General features: G+C 37.8%; 1 protein-coding gene and 1 pseudogene across 7 annotated transcripts in view; both read left to right on the plus strand.

The window, feature by feature from the left end:
- TAB3 (TGF-beta activated kinase 1 (MAP3K7) binding protein 3) overlaps positions 1 to 17,704 on the plus strand; it is a 64,834-nt gene that overhangs the window by 16,510 nt on the left and 30,620 nt on the right. For 4 of the 7 annotated variants that reach the window (XM_087427284.1, XM_087427289.1, XM_014791074.2 and 1 more), the window contains 5 exons: positions 1,778 to 1,879; positions 5,094 to 5,178; positions 5,428 to 5,550; positions 13,018 to 13,138; positions 16,375 to 16,566. In XM_087427284.1, the coding sequence (XP_087283410.1) occupies positions 16,465 to 16,566 (102 nt within the window). In that variant the 5' untranslated portion in view covers positions 1,778 to 1,879; positions 5,094 to 5,178; positions 5,428 to 5,550; positions 13,018 to 13,138; positions 16,375 to 16,464. The remainder of the gene's footprint in view (positions 1 to 1,777; positions 1,880 to 5,093; positions 5,179 to 5,427; positions 5,551 to 13,017; positions 13,139 to 16,374; positions 16,567 to 17,704) is intronic. The other 3 variants (XM_087427287.1, XM_087427288.1, XM_087427286.1) reach the window with 2 other exon arrangements.
- On the plus strand, positions 6,663 to 6,741 carry LOC147911964 (small nucleolar RNA U3; annotated as a pseudogene).

Below are 17,704 nucleotides of genomic sequence, written 5' to 3' on the forward strand. Positions count from 1 at the left end.
AAAGTTCAGTGAGCCTCTGATACTGCAGTCGTCAACATTTCACCATGCTTGTTTCATCTTCCACCACCCCTTTTTTTGTTGAGAATTTATAGCATATCCAAGACATTATTTAATCTCTAAATAATGTCTCTAAAACAACACATTTTCTTACATAACTGCAATGCAGTGTTATATACAACACACTTCATAATGATTCCTTGATAGCATATATGATACTTAGTCCATGTTCAAGTTTTTCCAGTTGTCTAAAAAAAATTTGTTTTTTTTTTTTTGTGAGGAAGATCAGCCCTGAGCTAACATCCATGCCAATCCTCCTCATTTTGCTGAGGAAGACTGGCCCTGGGCTAACATCTGTGCCCATCTTCCTCCACTTTATATGGGACGCCGCCACAGCATGGCCTGACAAGCGGTGCGTCGGTGTGCACCCGGGATCTGAACGCGGGCCGCCAGCAGCAGAGCCCACACACTTAACCGCTCCGCCATGGGGCCAGCCCCTAAAAGAAATTTTTTTTATAGTCGGTTTGTTTGATTCATCAGAGGGTGACAGCCTGCTCCCTTCATAAAGGTCCACTTTTCACCTAATGCTTTTACCATCCATTGATTACCATTGCATGGATTAGCTGTTCAATTAAAAGTTGCAAAATTGTGATTGTTCTAATTTGGTCAGTTCTGCCATTATTAGCTGAAATTTTTCTCTATGGAAGAACTTTTTCCTCATTCATTAGGGCTGTTTGGTTAACCTGAAATATCTAGTCAGTTCTTGAGGAACTGAAGACTCTGCTTTCTTCTTTAGCTAAGACTCTATTAATTCACTAAGGCTTATGATAAGTACTTTTGTTCCTTCTTGAGGAAGTTAAAGTTATTCTTAAATGGTAGATGAATGATTTCATAGCTTGGGTTATGGAGGGCCTCCCAGTCCTGAGTGAGCAGTTCCGATTCTATTGAGGTGTAGTGAGGTGACAAAGAAAAAAACCGTGCACCCTCTTTGCTGTTGGGCCTTGCAGTGAGGCTGTGGTGCTCACTTGGGGTGTGTAAGTTTTAAAAGTTCCTCTACTCTACCAGAGAATAAATCAGACTCAGTATGGAGTTGTTTAAATTTAAAGACCTCTGGCCCTTAAAGGGCCTTAGGACAGTTTTGTAATCAAACTTATTAAAATTTAATGACTAGTATATTATAGGGAGCTGCAGGGACCTCTGATGGTTTGCCAGGGATGCAACTAAAATTCCTCTTGCTAGCTTTCTCTCAAGCCAAAATCTCAGAAAAGCTTTGGCCGTCCCCTCTGCTTTGCCAGCTGTGCCTTAGGCACTAGAAGTGACTGACGGGGGGCCGGCCCGGTGGCTTAGCGGTTAACTGCTTGCGCTCCGCTGCTGGTGGCCCAGGTTCGGATCCCGGGCGTGCACCGACGTACCACTTCTCCGGCCATGCTGAGGCCGCGTCCCACATACAGCAACTAGAAGGATGTGCAACTATGACGTACAACTATCTACTGGGGCTTTGGGGGAAAAAAAAAATAAATAAATAAAATTATAAAAAAAAAAGAAGAAGAAGAAGAAGTCACTGACCGGAAAGGGGAGCAAGGTGACTCAGGCAGTCAGGTGAACTTTCTTGTAGTATCTATCGAACATAAACTTCATTCACTAACATTTCAGTTAGTATAGGTGTACACATGGCTTTCTTTTTCATGACCTTTTATTCGTATACTATATCACTTGGTCACGCTGTCTTCTTGAAACCTTTCAGTTTGAATCTTACCTCTTTGGTCTTTCATTTTTTTAGGACAGTGTCTTTAGCTTTTCTTCAAGTTTTTCATGGTGAATTGTTGCGTGTCAAACTGGACAAGGTATCCTAGTTGAAGTTTCACCAATTGAAAAATTAGAGGTAAGGAGTATATATCTGTGTCTGTGTATTTTTGTAGTCATATTAGAGCAAAATACTTTTTGAAAACTAATCTGTATTGCTGTTAACATGTTTGTTTACCCCACCCCCTCATCCCCATCCCTTTTGTGCATTTAAGAGCAAGGATGAGAAAATAAAAGATGTCCAGGTGATTTCATGTTTAGATTTAGGCCCTAAATCAGGACCCTAAGCAAGTTCTTTCTACAATTTATTTGCTACTAGAAACCTCACCAGCAAATGGAATGGTCATTTAGCAGTTGATTTGGAATGAAAGGGGCTAATCCCATCCAGGTCCCAGACACTCAGTGCCTAAAGCTGGTGGAGCTTGAAAGACCTGCGCCAAGGAGTAACTGGGTGTGTGTGCGTATGCTGAACTTCCAACTTTCTAGTATTTATTGTAATTTTTCTTACTCTCAGATCTATATTCAATAACTCAGTTGTATAGATGATAAATCTAGTATTAATGAACAAATGATATAATTTTTAAAATGATATTGTAGTATAATTCTTGCTTTGAGCCATTGGTAGATTTATATCAAGAAAGACTATATAACGATATCAGCTTTGATTTCTAGATAGTTTGTTTTTCCACCTTATAAAAATGTTCCCACTCTTTTTAACATCTGTTTCGTAGTATAATAACATATGTGGGTGTGTGTTGTGAATTAAACAGTGGACAAGATGTTCTGAGGCCTGTTTTATAATCTTAGCTTTTTAGCAAGTTTTTAAATCCGTCTAGCCTTCAGTTATCTTGTGTAAAACAAGGGGATTGTACTGACGTTGGGTTCAGGGTTTCTCAGCTTTGGCACTGTTGACATTTTGGGCTGGATAGTTGTTGTCAGGGGCTGTCCTGTGTACTGTAGGATGTTTAGTAGTATCCCTGGTCTTTGTCTACCAAGTGCCAATAGCACCTCTCCCCAGTATGACAATCAAAAATGTTTCCAAACATTGCCAAATTTGCCTTGTGGGGCAAAATTGCCCTCAGTTGAGAATGACTGGATTAGATAATGTGTAGGGTTCCTTCTAGCTTTATAATTCTATTGTTTTTATTTTTAAAAATCCTGTTCTTTGCAACCCAGCTTAAATGTTCTCTCTTCCATGAAGCTTTCCTTGGTGCTCTTTTTCCTTGTCCTAACTTATTTCTTTTTCTTACAATTTAGGACTTAATCCCACTCTATTATAACTATCAGTGTGTTTCTCTCGCTTCAAGGGCATGGGCCTCCTGTATCTCCAAGCTAAATGCTCGTATTTTATTAAATGAATGAACAGTGAATTCAGGAGTATTATCAGGTTAGACATTGTTAAATAAATGGTTATGAATGGCATTTTTGTTAATCTTTCCAACTCTTCCAGTAGGAAATTCCCACAGTTTGTGATTTTGAATTTCTGGGTTAATGAGACTGGTTACTCATTTTTTTAATCTTTTAGAAGGCAGGAGCCTCCAATACTATGTGAGAGCTACAAAAAACACATCAAGGCTGCATTTGAGGAAAATAAAGTCACACAAAAATTCATAACATAAAGAATTAAGTTGTTTCAGCTTTCATATCCAGACATTTCTCACATAACTTCATTTTGTTAATTAGAAAGCTGCCATCTATTCAGATAAAAGTAAAAAAGGAAAGGTAGCGAATATTTTTCTTATGTAACCTAGAACACCTCACCATATTCTGTCACTATTTCTCAAAGCAACCCACAGTAAGAAATACATTTTAATCATGATCTAGTAGGTAAACACCTCAAACAAGTTTTTTGAAACAATATTTACCATACTATGTGTAAAGCACTCTGATATTTTCTATTATATTTGTTTCTTTTTTTTTTTCTTAAATACTTGTTATCACCCAGTAAATTTATTATACAATTCACTAATAGGTCACAGTCCACCATTTGAAAAACTCTGTTCTAAGTAATCTCCTTAAGTAATAAAATGTGGAGATGGTCTGCCTCTGGCATATGTTACCAGTAGGTTGTCCTGTCTTTCTTTTTAAATAATGTCATTTAAGAGTTGACCTGAACAAAGACCTTGGAACACCTCAACCAGAGCAAGTTAGATTTCCAGTTATTTTAAAGTCCTATATTTTGTCATTTATACTAAGTATTTAGTGTGCACAAGGCACTATAGCTCAAAGAGCATGTTTGGCTTTCATTCTCAAGATTTATGGTGATAAAGCCTAGAGGAGAATAAAAAGTTAATAAACATTATTTCAAGTGCTGAAAGTAGTAATAACACACAGTGACTTCTGTAGACATTTAGGAAGGGAAGAAAGTTGTGTTGATTCAAGTTGATAGGAGAAGGTTAACATGAATGTGGGCTAGAGTTTGCGTTGTCATATCAGAGATTAGAAAAAGCTATTATGCACGGTAGAAAACAGCATTCCTGTAGGTGCACAGTACTGCTTATTCATAGTTGAAGTTTATTTTTTGGATAATGTTTAAGATAAAGTAACAGAAATTAAAAAATAGAAAGTATGGTAAAGCACTGAAAATATACAGTAGATAAACAGGTTATGTCATTTTAGCTCTACTGTGGTTATAAAAGGAGGTTGAGTCAGGAGATTAATTAGAAAGTTATACGCACGATGGCTTTTGATATAAGCCAGTATTTGCCCTAAAATGATAAAGTTAACCTTGAATTACTAGGTTTATTCAGAATGAAGATAATTTCTAAATGATGTGGAGAGAGAATGCTTGTCTGTCAAAATAAGCTATTAAGGTTACTATTCTAGATATAAATTGCTTTTCATGGAACAGAAATGGGTTATATAATATTTTTTAAAAAGTTATATACTATTTTGGCTATGCAGTTGAAAATTTTATAGATGCTTGATAGGACCAGGCTTCATCTTTTCTTTTCTAAATAGAACGGGGGGCTCAGGATGGTAAGTCACAACCAGGTGTGCTACAAAAGCCTTAAGAAAAAAAGCGATGGACTATCTTTTTGTCTTTTTGAACTGCTCTCTTCTGTGGGATAATGTAGAGTTTAATTACTGTAGAAGATATTTGTGACCTAAAGGAAAAGAAGAAAATTCAGCTTATGATGATACTTGGGAAAGAACTACCTGCCCTAAAAGTATGGTCTAGCATCCTGTCTTCTGTTATTACTTTAAGGCACCAGAAGTCTATGAGTTTTTGTCATTTTTCCATATTGAGTTGGGAAGTTAACAAAAGGATGACTATCTCCTCATTTTGTCAGTTTTCCAGATTACTGAAAAGAAGGTGCTTTCAGAGCTGGAGATGTGTGTAAGACTCCTGTGCCAGGGCTCATAAACCATCTTGAGGTAATTTAAAAAAAGCTTTTAAATAGACTTTATTTTTTTAGAACAGTTTTAATTTTTACAGAAAAATTGAGAAGATAATACAGAGTTCCCATGTATCCTACACCCAGTTTCCTCTATTATTAACAGTTTTCATTAGCATAGTACATTTGTTACAATTAATTAACCAGTATTAAAACATTGTTATTAACTAAAGTCTATGCTTTATTCAGATTTCCTTAGTTTTTACCTAATCTATTTTTTCTGTTTCAGGATCCCACCAGGATACCATATTATGTTTAGTCGTCATGTCTCCTTAGGCTCCTCTTGGCTGTGACAGTTTCTCAGACTTTCCTTGGGTTGATGACCTTGTCAGTTTTGAGGAGAACTGATCAGGTATTTTGTAGAATGTCCCTCAGTTGGGATTTGTCGAATGTTCTTCTCGTGGTTAGACTGGGGTTATGGGTTTTTGGGAGGATGACCACAGGTAAAGTGCCGTTCTCACATTCTCATCACATCATATCAAGAGTACTTACCATCAACATGATTTATCACTGTTAATGTTAACTTTGGTCACCTGGCTCTGAAGGTGCTTGTCAGGTTTCTCCACTGTAAATTTACTTTTTTTTTTTTTTTTAAACCTCTTTTTGTACTGTGCTGTTTGGAAAAAAGTCATTATGTGTAGTCTACACTTAAGGAGTGGGAAGTTATGCTCCATCTCCTGAAGGGTGTTAATACATAGATTATTGGGAATTCTTCTGCATGGGAGATTGTCTCTTCTCCTGCATTTATTTATTTATTTATTTATTCATTCATTCAATTATTTATTTATATCAGTATGGGCTCATGGATATTTATTTTATCCTTTGAGTCGTAATCCAATACTACTTTATTTTTTGGCTCAAAATGTTTCCAGCTTTGGCCATTAGAAGCTCTTTCTTTTGGCTCCTGTGTCACTTAGACATGCCCCAGTTGTAATGGGGCTCTTTTTTGAGCACATCCATACTTTCTGGCACTACAAGGTAGTCCAGGCTCATCCTGTATATCCCTTATCCCAGTTCTAGAATCAGCAATTTCTCCACAAAGCCCGGGTTCCTTTTATTAGAGAATGCTATTGGAAATCAAGATCTGGGTGTTAGGTGTGCTCATGACTAGTGGGGTGTTGCTGCTTTTAGGCCCTCTTAGCTGAAATCCTGTGTATATACTATCTGTACATTTATGCATATCTATAAATATTTCTCTGTATCCATTTCTATATATCTGTTTGTATCGATGTTAAACTAAACATGAGTTCATACTGATGTCTCCAACTCTAATCCATTATCATTCTAGCCTTCTCCCCTTGCTTGTCTGTAACCTCCCACTACAACAGTGAGAAACCTGGCTCCTACCATTCACCATTCATTTACTTAGTTGTTCAATCCTAGTATACATGTATAGATATATATCAGAATTGTTAACCTGTACCCCCATGGGATACAATTTTATCAACTAGAGTACAATGCTTATAGACTATTCTTTCAGGGATCATTTCTGTAGTTTGTTACTAGAATACAATGCTTATGTACAGTTCCGTTTGCTTTTAGTCGTATAGACTCCACTCGTTTCCAAAGTTATTTAGATCAGCATTTTCCTCCCTCATCGCCTACAGTGATATTGTTTCATACATTTATAATACAGTTAGATTCTGTCATACAGTCTCCATTCCTTTCTGGGATCATCTGACCTCCTAAAATATTTTTCAAAATTTGCATACTTTAAGGTTCACTCTTGGTGTTACAAAGTTCTGTGGGTTTTGACAAGTGTCTGATGTCATATATCTACCATTATAGTATTGTACAGAATAATTTCACCGCCCTAAGAATCTCCTATGCTTCACCCATGAACCCTCTCTTCCTCCCCACAACCACTGGTCTTTTTACTTTCTCTATAGTTTTACTTTTCCAGAATGTTCTAGAGATATTTTTAGTCACTTTATGAAGGAAACCTTGGATTTCTCTAACCTAGATACCATTTTTTCCCAACCACCAATTCAGTATTCTTAATTGAACAAAATATTTCTAATAAGAATCAAGGCTTTCCCATTTCTTTTTTCATATACCACTATATAAGGTTATTAAACTTTATTTTTTAATATTTTACCTCTTTGTTACCAACCTCCGAGTTGGGAGGAGATCTCAAGTACCTTTATTTTTATTTTCGTTGGAGAGGTTGGTGGAGGAAGGCAGGGAGTGGCATGTATGATATGTCCTGTATAGGTGACAGCTGGCAAACAGATATTCACTTGGGGGGGGGTGCTAAGCTTAAATTTAATTTGAATATGTTTCTGTTTGTTTCTGGGGGGCTATATTTAACTTGAAAATGCTTTTGATGATTCTTTTAATATGAACATTATTTTGATCCATAGTATATCTCTTTTGAGAATATAACAATATGAGATAGATGCAGTGAATATGTGACTATTTCAAAATGGTTTCCACTGTAATGATCATATAGGACGATAGTTTTAGAAATTATTTGGAAAGTTCATTTAGGGGAAATAATAACTATCATATTCCTATCTCGCTGTTGTTATTTTGGTAGCACCTTTACATGTATACATGAAAAATCCTGAAATTGGAACCCTTACCTCTGTCAGTAAAAGATCATTTGTTATGCTCCTGTGTAAGCTACTTCTTGTTGCTGTTTACCTTGAAGAATTCACAACTTGGTACAAAAACTGTTCTGTTTTAAAAGCAGGTTTTGGTTTAAACTTGACACTGTCTTTAAGACTTGTGATATCATCAAAGTCTTATCATGTAGCCAACAGAACAGGAGAATAAAGCATAGACTTCAAGTTCGTATCCTAGCTTTGCTGCTTGTTAACTGTGTGACCACAACAAATTATTTGTCCTCTCTGAGCCTCACATTTCCTCATTTGTAAAAAGTGGATGATATTATTACGTCTCCCATGGGATGATAACAGAGATTAAATGAGATAAAGCACTTAGCACAGTGTCTGGTACATAGATATGGCTCAACAAATACTATCTAAAATTAGAAACTCTAATGCAGCAAGAAGATGGATGAAAGTTCCAAAGATTTATAAAGTATACATGTTTTTGTTCAACAGTTGTTACTTGGACCAGACCAATCAGAAAAATGAATGATTTGTTTATTTTTAATCTTGAAAATCCTCTCAAGACAAAGCTAACTTTTCTTCAAACCTGGGAAATGCTCACCTCACCAAACTTAACATGCTGGTAGTGGTTGTCAGCCCGAGATACTGTTGCTTCTCTAGGGGCCACTTGGGGGTGCTACTGGGGATTTTATAGGAGAGGCCAGGATGCTAAGAACCTTGCAACACATGAAACAAGTTTGCATGATGAAGAATTATTGCACCCCAAATTACCTCATCAATAACATACTGTTGAGACACAGTTAGACTAGACTGATAAAGTATTATCTTTAAACCTCTCTGTCGAACACATTTCAGGTGTGACAGACCCAGCAAGTATATCAATGAATGAAGCAAGGCCAGGCCTCAGTGTCTAGGACATCCTAGGGAGTGGAGGAACTAGGCAAGCTGGAGAGCATGTCCTTTCTAAACAGGGGAGCAACGTCTCAGCTTCAGCCAGTTGTCGCCTACTGTTGCTACATCTTCTGATTTTTCAGAGAAAGGCTAGATATCCACATTTTTATGTAAAATTTCCCTATTTTAAAGTGTGGCTCAACTTTTTTATTTTTAACACTGCCAAAGCCAAACCAAGCAGATCAGTGAGCTGGATGCGGCCCACAGACCATTGGTTTGTAACCTGTGGTATAATTATTTTAGGAAGTGAGGTAAAATTCTGGCAGAGGTAAACAGTCAGGGTCACAACAGCACTGCCCTGCACATTTGCTGAGCTCAGAAAAGGCTGTGGAAACAAAGCACTTGGTGTTGAGGTCATTTTCTAGAGTGTGGAGAATTGCGGCATTGGAGCAGAGCTCTGGAGGGGGGGCTTCCTCTCCGACTGGGAGGAAGAATTCTGTTGGGAGAAATCCCAGCACTTGCTTTTTGAGGAACAGAACCCCCTGTGCCTTGTGGTGCTGGCAGTCCTGAATTAGGTGGGTAGCTGCATCACTGGAGGAAGCCTCGGAGTGATTCTACCACTAAGCATACCATCCTGGACCCCCTTCTCCTTCCGGCCTTCAGAAATTAAAAGAGTCCCTACAAAGCTGACGGGCAGTAAAGGCTCCGCCCTACAGTCTCCTGGTTTAGGTGGCTTCAGAACTGTGTGACGATCATGGAATTTATGCCTTCCATGTTTCTGCTTTCTTGATCTAGGGTTACTGCCTACATAGCTCCACATTCCACAGCTGTGGCCATCTATACTTTACTGGAGGTGTTTCAAGGGTGTTCCAGGAGTTTGGTCACATCCTAGCCTAGCCAGTACAGTTCAGATACTGCTGGAGTCCTCTGCCTGGTTTTAAGGTGTCAACTCATCACCCATCATTTTATTATAAAGTTGTTAAGAAACAAAGTCCATATGTATCTTGCCTAGTTGTTGCATACATTGATGTATATGGACTAGAATAGATTGTATTTTGATCTGCACCATATCCAAATCTATAGTATCCTATATGACAATGTTCTATTTTAGTTGTATTCTATGGGGTTAAATGCAAAAATATAGTGTAGTACTTTACTGTAAAACTTCAAGTGTTTTTTAAGGAAACAGGCCCATCTCATTGGCTGGAATATATTCTATTTGTTAACTATCTGTTGGCTTAATCTCCCAGTGAGCAGAAAGGAAATTGCTTTTTTAAAAGAAGTATTTTAACATTTTAATAATCATCAAGAAATTATTAAGTTTATTTGAGAGTGTTATATATTTTGAAATACTTAATGATTATCCATGTCAGTTAGTGCTTATGTGAGTGAATGTTTGTACAGGGCAGAGTGCTAACCACTATTAAGATTACAGACATAATCCCTTAGGGAGATTACATTTTTATCAGTTTAGATTCCTACTTGTGAAAAGTAGGTCTACTATTAATCATTTTTTCAGATGATAGCCATCCTTGTGAGTGTGTAAGTTGTTGGCTTCGATTTTAAAGATGCTTCTTAATATGTTTTTTCAAAGGCAAGTATTTGTAACCATTTTTAAAAAATGGCAACTTCTTACCTTTAGCTCTGCTTCTTGTATGTCCTAAAACAGCTTATTTCTACAAGGATTCTTTCCTTCCCCCTCAGCCCTCCACCTCCCATACACCTGTAACCTCCTATTTGGATGATAAACTGATGAGGGTTTGCTGTCTTTTTTTCCCAGCCAGTCAGAGAAGGGCACTCATCGTCACTCTACTGGGAATGTCCTTGATACCTACCAATGACATAGTGGAAATAACACAGATTTTGGAGAAGGCAGGCTTGTATTTGAGTCATGTTTCTGCCATATGCCCATTCTCTGAGGTTTTTTTCTTATTTGTAAAATGGAGATAATAATAGCTACCTTTCAGGGCATAGTTGTTTAGTAAATGGTAGCTGACACTAATAGTGATAAAATTAATGGTAACTTTGGCCTGGGTAGCACTTGAGGTTCTGATGGCTGACAAAGCTGTCTGAGAGCTAGCGGCTCCCAGGGTCTCTGAGATATATGAAGCCCAAGCTCTTGACAGCCGAAGCCTCTTTGTTCTTGTTGACCCTTGTCGCCTTTTCTTTTTCCTCATAAAAAGGCAACTATATTGCCCTTATATTTTAAAGACTTGAAATTAAGGTTGAGAAATGAATAAAACTGTTCTTTGAAGCCACTAGGAAAGCTCAAGTTAAGCCTTTGGGTGCTTCAGAAGCTCTTTATTGACAATGATTAAATAGTCATCAAGTGTTCTGAATGTGGTTAGCCCCTCAAATATTGAGGAATCATTCCTGGTAGGAAAGCTGTTATCATTTCTGTAAACACAAGCAGATTTGATTACCTAAGGCCATTCCTATCATTAAATATTCAACGAATTCCATTTTTTTTTTCATTTCACCTAACAAATATTCGTTAAATACCTGGTCTGTGCTAGGCCCTGTCTTAGTCAGTTGTATACCCTTAAAAGAGATATTGAATTAGAATCTAAGAGTTGTATGTCTTAGCCTGTCATTTAAATGAAAATCCTAAAGCCTTAGAGCTATGCTGTCCAATAAGGTAGCCACAGCTAACTACAGTTGGCTGCTGAGTACTTGAAATGTGGCTAGTCTGAATTGAGATGTGCTCTAATTATAAAATACGCACTGGATTTCAAGGACTTAATTTGAAAAAAATATGTAAAATATCTTATCAATGATTTTTGTATTGATTACGTGTGAAAACAGTAAACAGTATTGTTTATATATTGGGTTAAATAAGAGATTAAAATTAGTTTCACCCATTTCTTTTTACTTTCTTAATGTGGCTACTAGAACATTTAAATAATTTGCGTTGTTTTTACTGGACAGTGCTGCCTTAGAGCTTCAGTGACTTGGCAAGGTTACTCATTTAGTTAGGACTCCAGTGGCTAGTGCGAATTATAGATCACCTTACTGTGAAAATGGCAGGTAATGTTTGCTTTGATCAAAAAGGTGAATAATTCAAACTTTGATAAAAAAGTCAAACTAACATTAAGGACTTTGAAATAATTTACATTTTAAATTAAAGCCTAGATTGTTAATCTGGTAGAATCTCTTAGCATTTCAGATTTGGGATGTTTTAAAAGGGGCAAACTGGAAAAATATACTCATTATCCATAGCCTAAACCTGTTTTTCTTCTGTCCTAAGCATTCACAAATCACTCTACGTAGGTGATCCCTGATCCTCCCAAATTTTTATTGAGGGTGTGTGCAGGAGGTAGGGGGCAAGGTTCGTCTATATATTTTTAAATCTTACTAGCTAGATTGGTTTAGTATTGTAAAATTGATTCTTCATCATTTAACAAATATTTGAGCAGGTACTAGGTCAGGCTCTGGAAATGCAGTGGTGAACAAGGCATAGCCCCTGAATAGAATTACAGGCTTTCTGTTTGGTTTTTGTTTTTTTTTGACTTTTTATTTGGAAATAATTCCAAACTTACAGAAGTTACAAGAATAAAAATAGTAGAAAGAACACTGTATATATCCTTTACTCGGATTCACCTGTTGTTAACATTTTTCCCTATTTGCTTTATAATTTGTTCCCTCTCTCTATGTGCATGTGTGTGCATGCGTGTTTGTGTACATGCACACATGTACATATATATTTTTCCCTGAACAATTTGCGAGTAAGTTGCATATGTCACGCCCTTTACCTCTAAATGCTTCTTCATTGTCTAATTCCTGAAAGTAGAGATATTCTCATATATAACCACAGCACAGTTATCAAGTCAGTAAGCTTAGTAAATTCAATAAATTTAACATTGATAGAATACTTTTCCTAATCTACCGTCCACATTTCAATTTTGTCAGTTGACCCATTAATTTTTTTATAGTATTTTCTCCATTTAGTATAGGATCTAGTTGTTATATGGCTCTGTCTCCTTTAATCTGTGATATTTTTCTAGCCTTTGCCTTTTATGACATTGGCAATTTTAAGATGACATTCTCACCACCTTATTCCCTGCTTTCTTTTTAATAGGACATTTCTAATTTTGGGTTTATCTGTTTCCTCATGAGTAGTTTCGGGTTATGCATTTCTGGCCAGAATACTATATAGTGATATATTCTTCTCAGGGTATCACATCGGGAGGTGTATGCTGTCCATTTGTCCCTCATTGGTGATGTTTGGATTACCCAGTCAAGATATTGTTCGATTTATCCACTGTATAGTTAAATTTTTCCCCCTTGCAACTAATAAGCAATTCTTTGGGGAGACACTTTAAGACCATTAATATATTCTACTCTTCATCCAGATTTTGCCCTAGATTTAGCATCCATTGATGATTCTTGCTTGAAGTAGTCTGTACTGTGATGGCTGCAAAATGATTTTTCCAGCTCCAGCACTTTCTGCACAGTTACCAGTTGGATTCCAGTGTAAGCAAAAGCCCTCCCTTCTCCGTTTATGTATGTGTGTATTTAACTATCTACTTATTATTGATATGGACTCATGGCTTTTCTTTTCTACAGGCCTATAATTCATTACTGTCTTTAATTATTTTGGTGCTCAAATTGTCACAGATTTAGCCAGTGGGAGCCTCTGACTCTCCTATCAGTTTTTGAGTACTTCCTCACTCTCTGGCGTAACAGCACATTCCACATGGAGCTACAGTTTTATATGAGAGACCTTTGGATACATAAGTGGCTTCAGTATAGTGTGTTTGGTGCTCCTGTGAGCATAAGCACAGCCTGCTTTGGCAGCGTAGTGGAAGATCCTCTAGCCCAGCATAGGTAGAGGGAGAGGCATGGCAGGTAGCAGGACTAAGAGGGGATGTCAGTGGAAGTCTCCTCAGAGGAGGTGCCACCAATACCGACATGTACAGGATCAATGTGGCTTGGAGAAACAGGAGGGAAGGAGGAAGATAGAAAAGTACCTCAGGCAGATGGATGATCATGGGCCCTGAGAGGAGGCAGCACAGGACATCCATGCACAGGATCACACATGGTTCTATTTGGCTGGGATGCAGAGATTGAAGGGGACGTGATCAGATTTGCATCTTAGAAAACAAATACTTTAGCTGTGATGTGGAAGAAGGCAAGACCATAAGCAGGAAGAGCAGCAGGAGGTTGCTACTATATGTTGATGAGAATGTTCAGACATGCTGTAAATAATAACTAATGCTTTCTGACTTATTAGTGTTTGCCATTTAAATTTTACTACAACCCTACTATTATTTCCGTTTTATAGATGAAGCTTCAAAGGCATAAGGATTGAGTATCTTTCCTAGAGACTACTAAATGGCAGCACCAGGGTGCGAACCATGACCTACTTGTTTTCACACTCTGTTTAGTTGGTTGTGCAAGAATGGGAAGTCAAGGATCACACCCTGGATTCTAGTTTTGTTAACTGAGTGAATAGTGGTAACATTCATGGAGAGAACAGAGAGCATATGGGGAAGGGTTGTGGTGAGGAGTTCCTTTTTGGACATATTGACTAATATCTTTGGGCATATCCAGATGGTGCTGTGTAGTAGGCAGTTGGCTATATGTCTGGAGTCTTGGAGAGAGCATGATGCTTAATATACCAATTTGGGAATCATCAGCCTGTAAATGTTATTGAAACTTGCGTAGTGGATGTGATCACTGGGCAAAAGGATGTAGAATGAGAAGAGGAGGAAGCTTAGGACAAAAACCAGGGAAACAGTAACGTGACGAGAGGTGGGAAGAAACGAGGCTAGTGTGATGTCACAGAGGCTGAAAAAATGAAGAAATGATCAGTAGTGTCAGATGCTGCAGAGGTCAAAGGGCATAGGGACCAGAAGATATATTCTCTGGTTTTAGCAGCAGATAGATGATGGAGAGAGTATTTCAGTGGAACAGTGATATGAGCCAGATTAGAGCAGACTGAGGAATGAATTGCAGGGAGAATAACAAGGTGAGCGGAAAGTCCTTATATGTGCAAATTGAAAGTTATCTGTATTTTCCCACATTTTAATTTTTCCTTATGTTTCTTAGACATCTGATGGTTGGAAGTCATTAAAGCAGTCCCTAATAGCTCTTTTTACCTGTGGTTAGACAGAGTCTTATACATAGGGGCTTTGTGGCCACCTTGTAGACACAGAGTGTACATAACTCTTGACAGCCTTGGCTTGGAAGGAAGAAGAGAGAGAGCTAGATGCCCAGTAGAAGTCAGTAGATTGCGTGCCACATGAAATTCCCTGCCTATAATGAAAGTCAAGTTTGAGATTACATGGTTTTTATTTTTTAATTATCTACTTAATTATAAACCAGCAGAAGTAATTCAATATTTTCCTTAAACATTTTTTATTTTTAGAATATTCTCTCTAGTTCTCTACATTGCCCCAAGTAATGGTATGATTTAAAGTTTCGGGGCCTATTTGCAGGAAATAGAAGATTTGGTGTGGGATGATCCTCCCTTATGTGTGTGGTTTAGACATGTTATCTTATTATCATGGTTTCCATGCATCCTATGTATATGCAGGTGTTTACTTCTCATTCTTAAAGATATTTGACTATCTAGTGAGTGAACACAGCAGAAATATTATGAGATTGTATGGTATACGCTGTATGTTTTTTCCCCTTTTAGAAATGGGAAATATAGATTAAAAAGTGGATCGGGTAATTGACCCTTGATGCTGCCAGTTGATTTATCATTTCGTTATTACTTCGCTACAGTCATGTGTGGCTTAACAATGGGGATACATTCTGAGAAATGCGTCGTTAAGCAATTTCGTCGTTGTGCGAACATCATAGAGTGTACTTACACAAACCTAGATGGTATGGCCTACTACACACGTAGGCTATATGGTACTAATCTTACAGGACCAGCCTTATATACGCAGTCTGTATATGAGGTCTGTTGTTGACTGAAACGTCGTTATACAGCACATGACTGTAGTTGCCTTACTTACATGGGTGCTCAATTCGACGAGTACCAGTGAGATTGGGAGTCAGTTACCTCTGCTTAAACTACCCCCAAATCCTGCCATCTTAGCACCTGTGCCAGTTGTACTAGAACTAGGTGAAAGCTTAGCTAGGCAGGTCTGGCTGATAATGGGCTACCAGTATCATCTTTGAAAACAGAGGATTCTCCATTTTCATTTTTCTTTGCCCCGTTGTTTCATTTAGACATTGAGTTTCCTTTACTCAGACTTCAAATTCAAACCTTTTGGCTTCAAAGTATAGGGAGATTATAAGGCATACAGGACAAGTGTGCTTTGTGGTATTATTATCAAGTCCTTGTTTCCTTATTTTATTATTTTAGATGGCAAAAGGATTACTCTGCTTTAGAGGGATGTGGTAGCCTTTGGGAAAACATGAGTGATTATACACAAGTAGGATTTCTCAAGCCTAGAAAAATATGGTTGCGGAAGAATAATACTCTGTATTTTTAATCTAGCTGCTGCTTTTGTTTCTTTAAACATTAAAATGAAACTGAAGTTTTGGGAAATTTTTTTTTGGCTTTTTTTTTTTATATACCAGTGATTGGCTATATTACATCAGAAAAGTCTTTGGCTAAATTTGTCAATTTTCCAACTTTGGAATTAGGTATACTTATTTTAGTTCTCTCCATTTTAACATATTGATGGTTTCTATTTGAATAAAGTGAAATATGTAATTAAATTTAACCATACTTTAATTTCTTTTAATAGAAAATGACTGCAGTGTTGGAAGATCATTACTATTGGAAGGCCGGTTAGCATCCATTTCCTAAGAGAAACTTGACCACCATTTGCTCTGGCATGGCGCAAAGCAGTCCACAGCTTGATATGCAGGTTCTCCATGACCTCCGACAACGTTTCCCTGAGATTCCAGAGGGTGTGGTGTCTCAATGCATGTTACAGGTAGATTGCCCACCAATGATAGTGATGTTAAGTTACAGTTTTCTTTATTAGAGCTGGCTTTGTGTTGTGATTAGAGCTCAGTTAAGTTTCCTTGTGTATGTTGTGGGGTGGGGGCGGCATTTGAGCAGGATTTCTCAACCTTGGCACTGTCAACATCTTGGGCTGGATAATCTTGGTTGTTCGAGTCTCACCTGTGCATTATAGGATGTTTAGCAGCATCCCTGCCCTCCACCCACTAGATGCCAATAGTGTCCTCTCGTTATGACAACCAGAAATGTCTCCAGACGTTGTCAAGTGTCCCATGGGAGACAAAATCTCCCCCATTGAGAACCACTGATTGCGAGAAAAGAGTAGAGGCATGTAGCAAAAAAAAAAAAAAAAAAAGATTCTCCTCTCCTCACATTTCACTCCTTAAATTTTTGGGGCTGTGTCATCAGTTCCCAAGTCCTTAGAATTGAACTTTGAATCTCAAATTTATCATTATAACTTCTTAGACTATATTCGTTTGAGCTTTTTTTTTTTTTTTTAAACTTTATTTATTTATTTTTCCCCCCAAAGCCCCAGTAGATAGTTGTATGTCATAGTTGCACAGCCTTCTAGTTGCTGTATGTGGGACGCGGCCTCCGCATGGCCGGAGAAGCGGTGTGTCGGTGCGTGCCCGGGATCCGAACCCAGGCTGCCAGCAGCGGAGCACGTGCACTTAACCGCTAAGCCATGGGGCCGGCCCTGAGCTTATTTTTAAAAGTTTGTAGAGAGTCCACTCCTTTTCTTACTGTTTTTCTAGTTGGTAAATGCTTACTAATATCTAATTTTAAGTGTAAGGCCACTTTCTTTAGTTTCATCACATTCTTTAGTCTTGTTTTTTATTGAAATAAGTCTTTCATCTCTGATAGAATATGTCTTCCCACTCAAGGGGCAGCAGAGAAACAGGCCTAACACTCCCCCTGTTGAGTTTTGTATCATCCTTCACAGGATCTCAGTATGTTTGGGGTTATAGCATTTCCCTATTTGGTTGATTTTGGGAGCAGCACTTCTATCCTGCCCACTGGCCTTCCTCACACACACAATCAGTTCAAATTCTCCCTTACTGCATAATATGCAAACTGTACCTTATTGCAGTGTGAGTGGCTCAAGATAT

This window comes from Ceratotherium simum, chromosome X (genome assembly GCF_057802395.1).
Source record: "Ceratotherium simum simum isolate JZ-2026a chromosome X, ASM5780239v1, whole genome shotgun sequence".
NCBI lineage: Eukaryota > Metazoa > Chordata > Mammalia > Perissodactyla > Rhinocerotidae > Ceratotherium > Ceratotherium simum.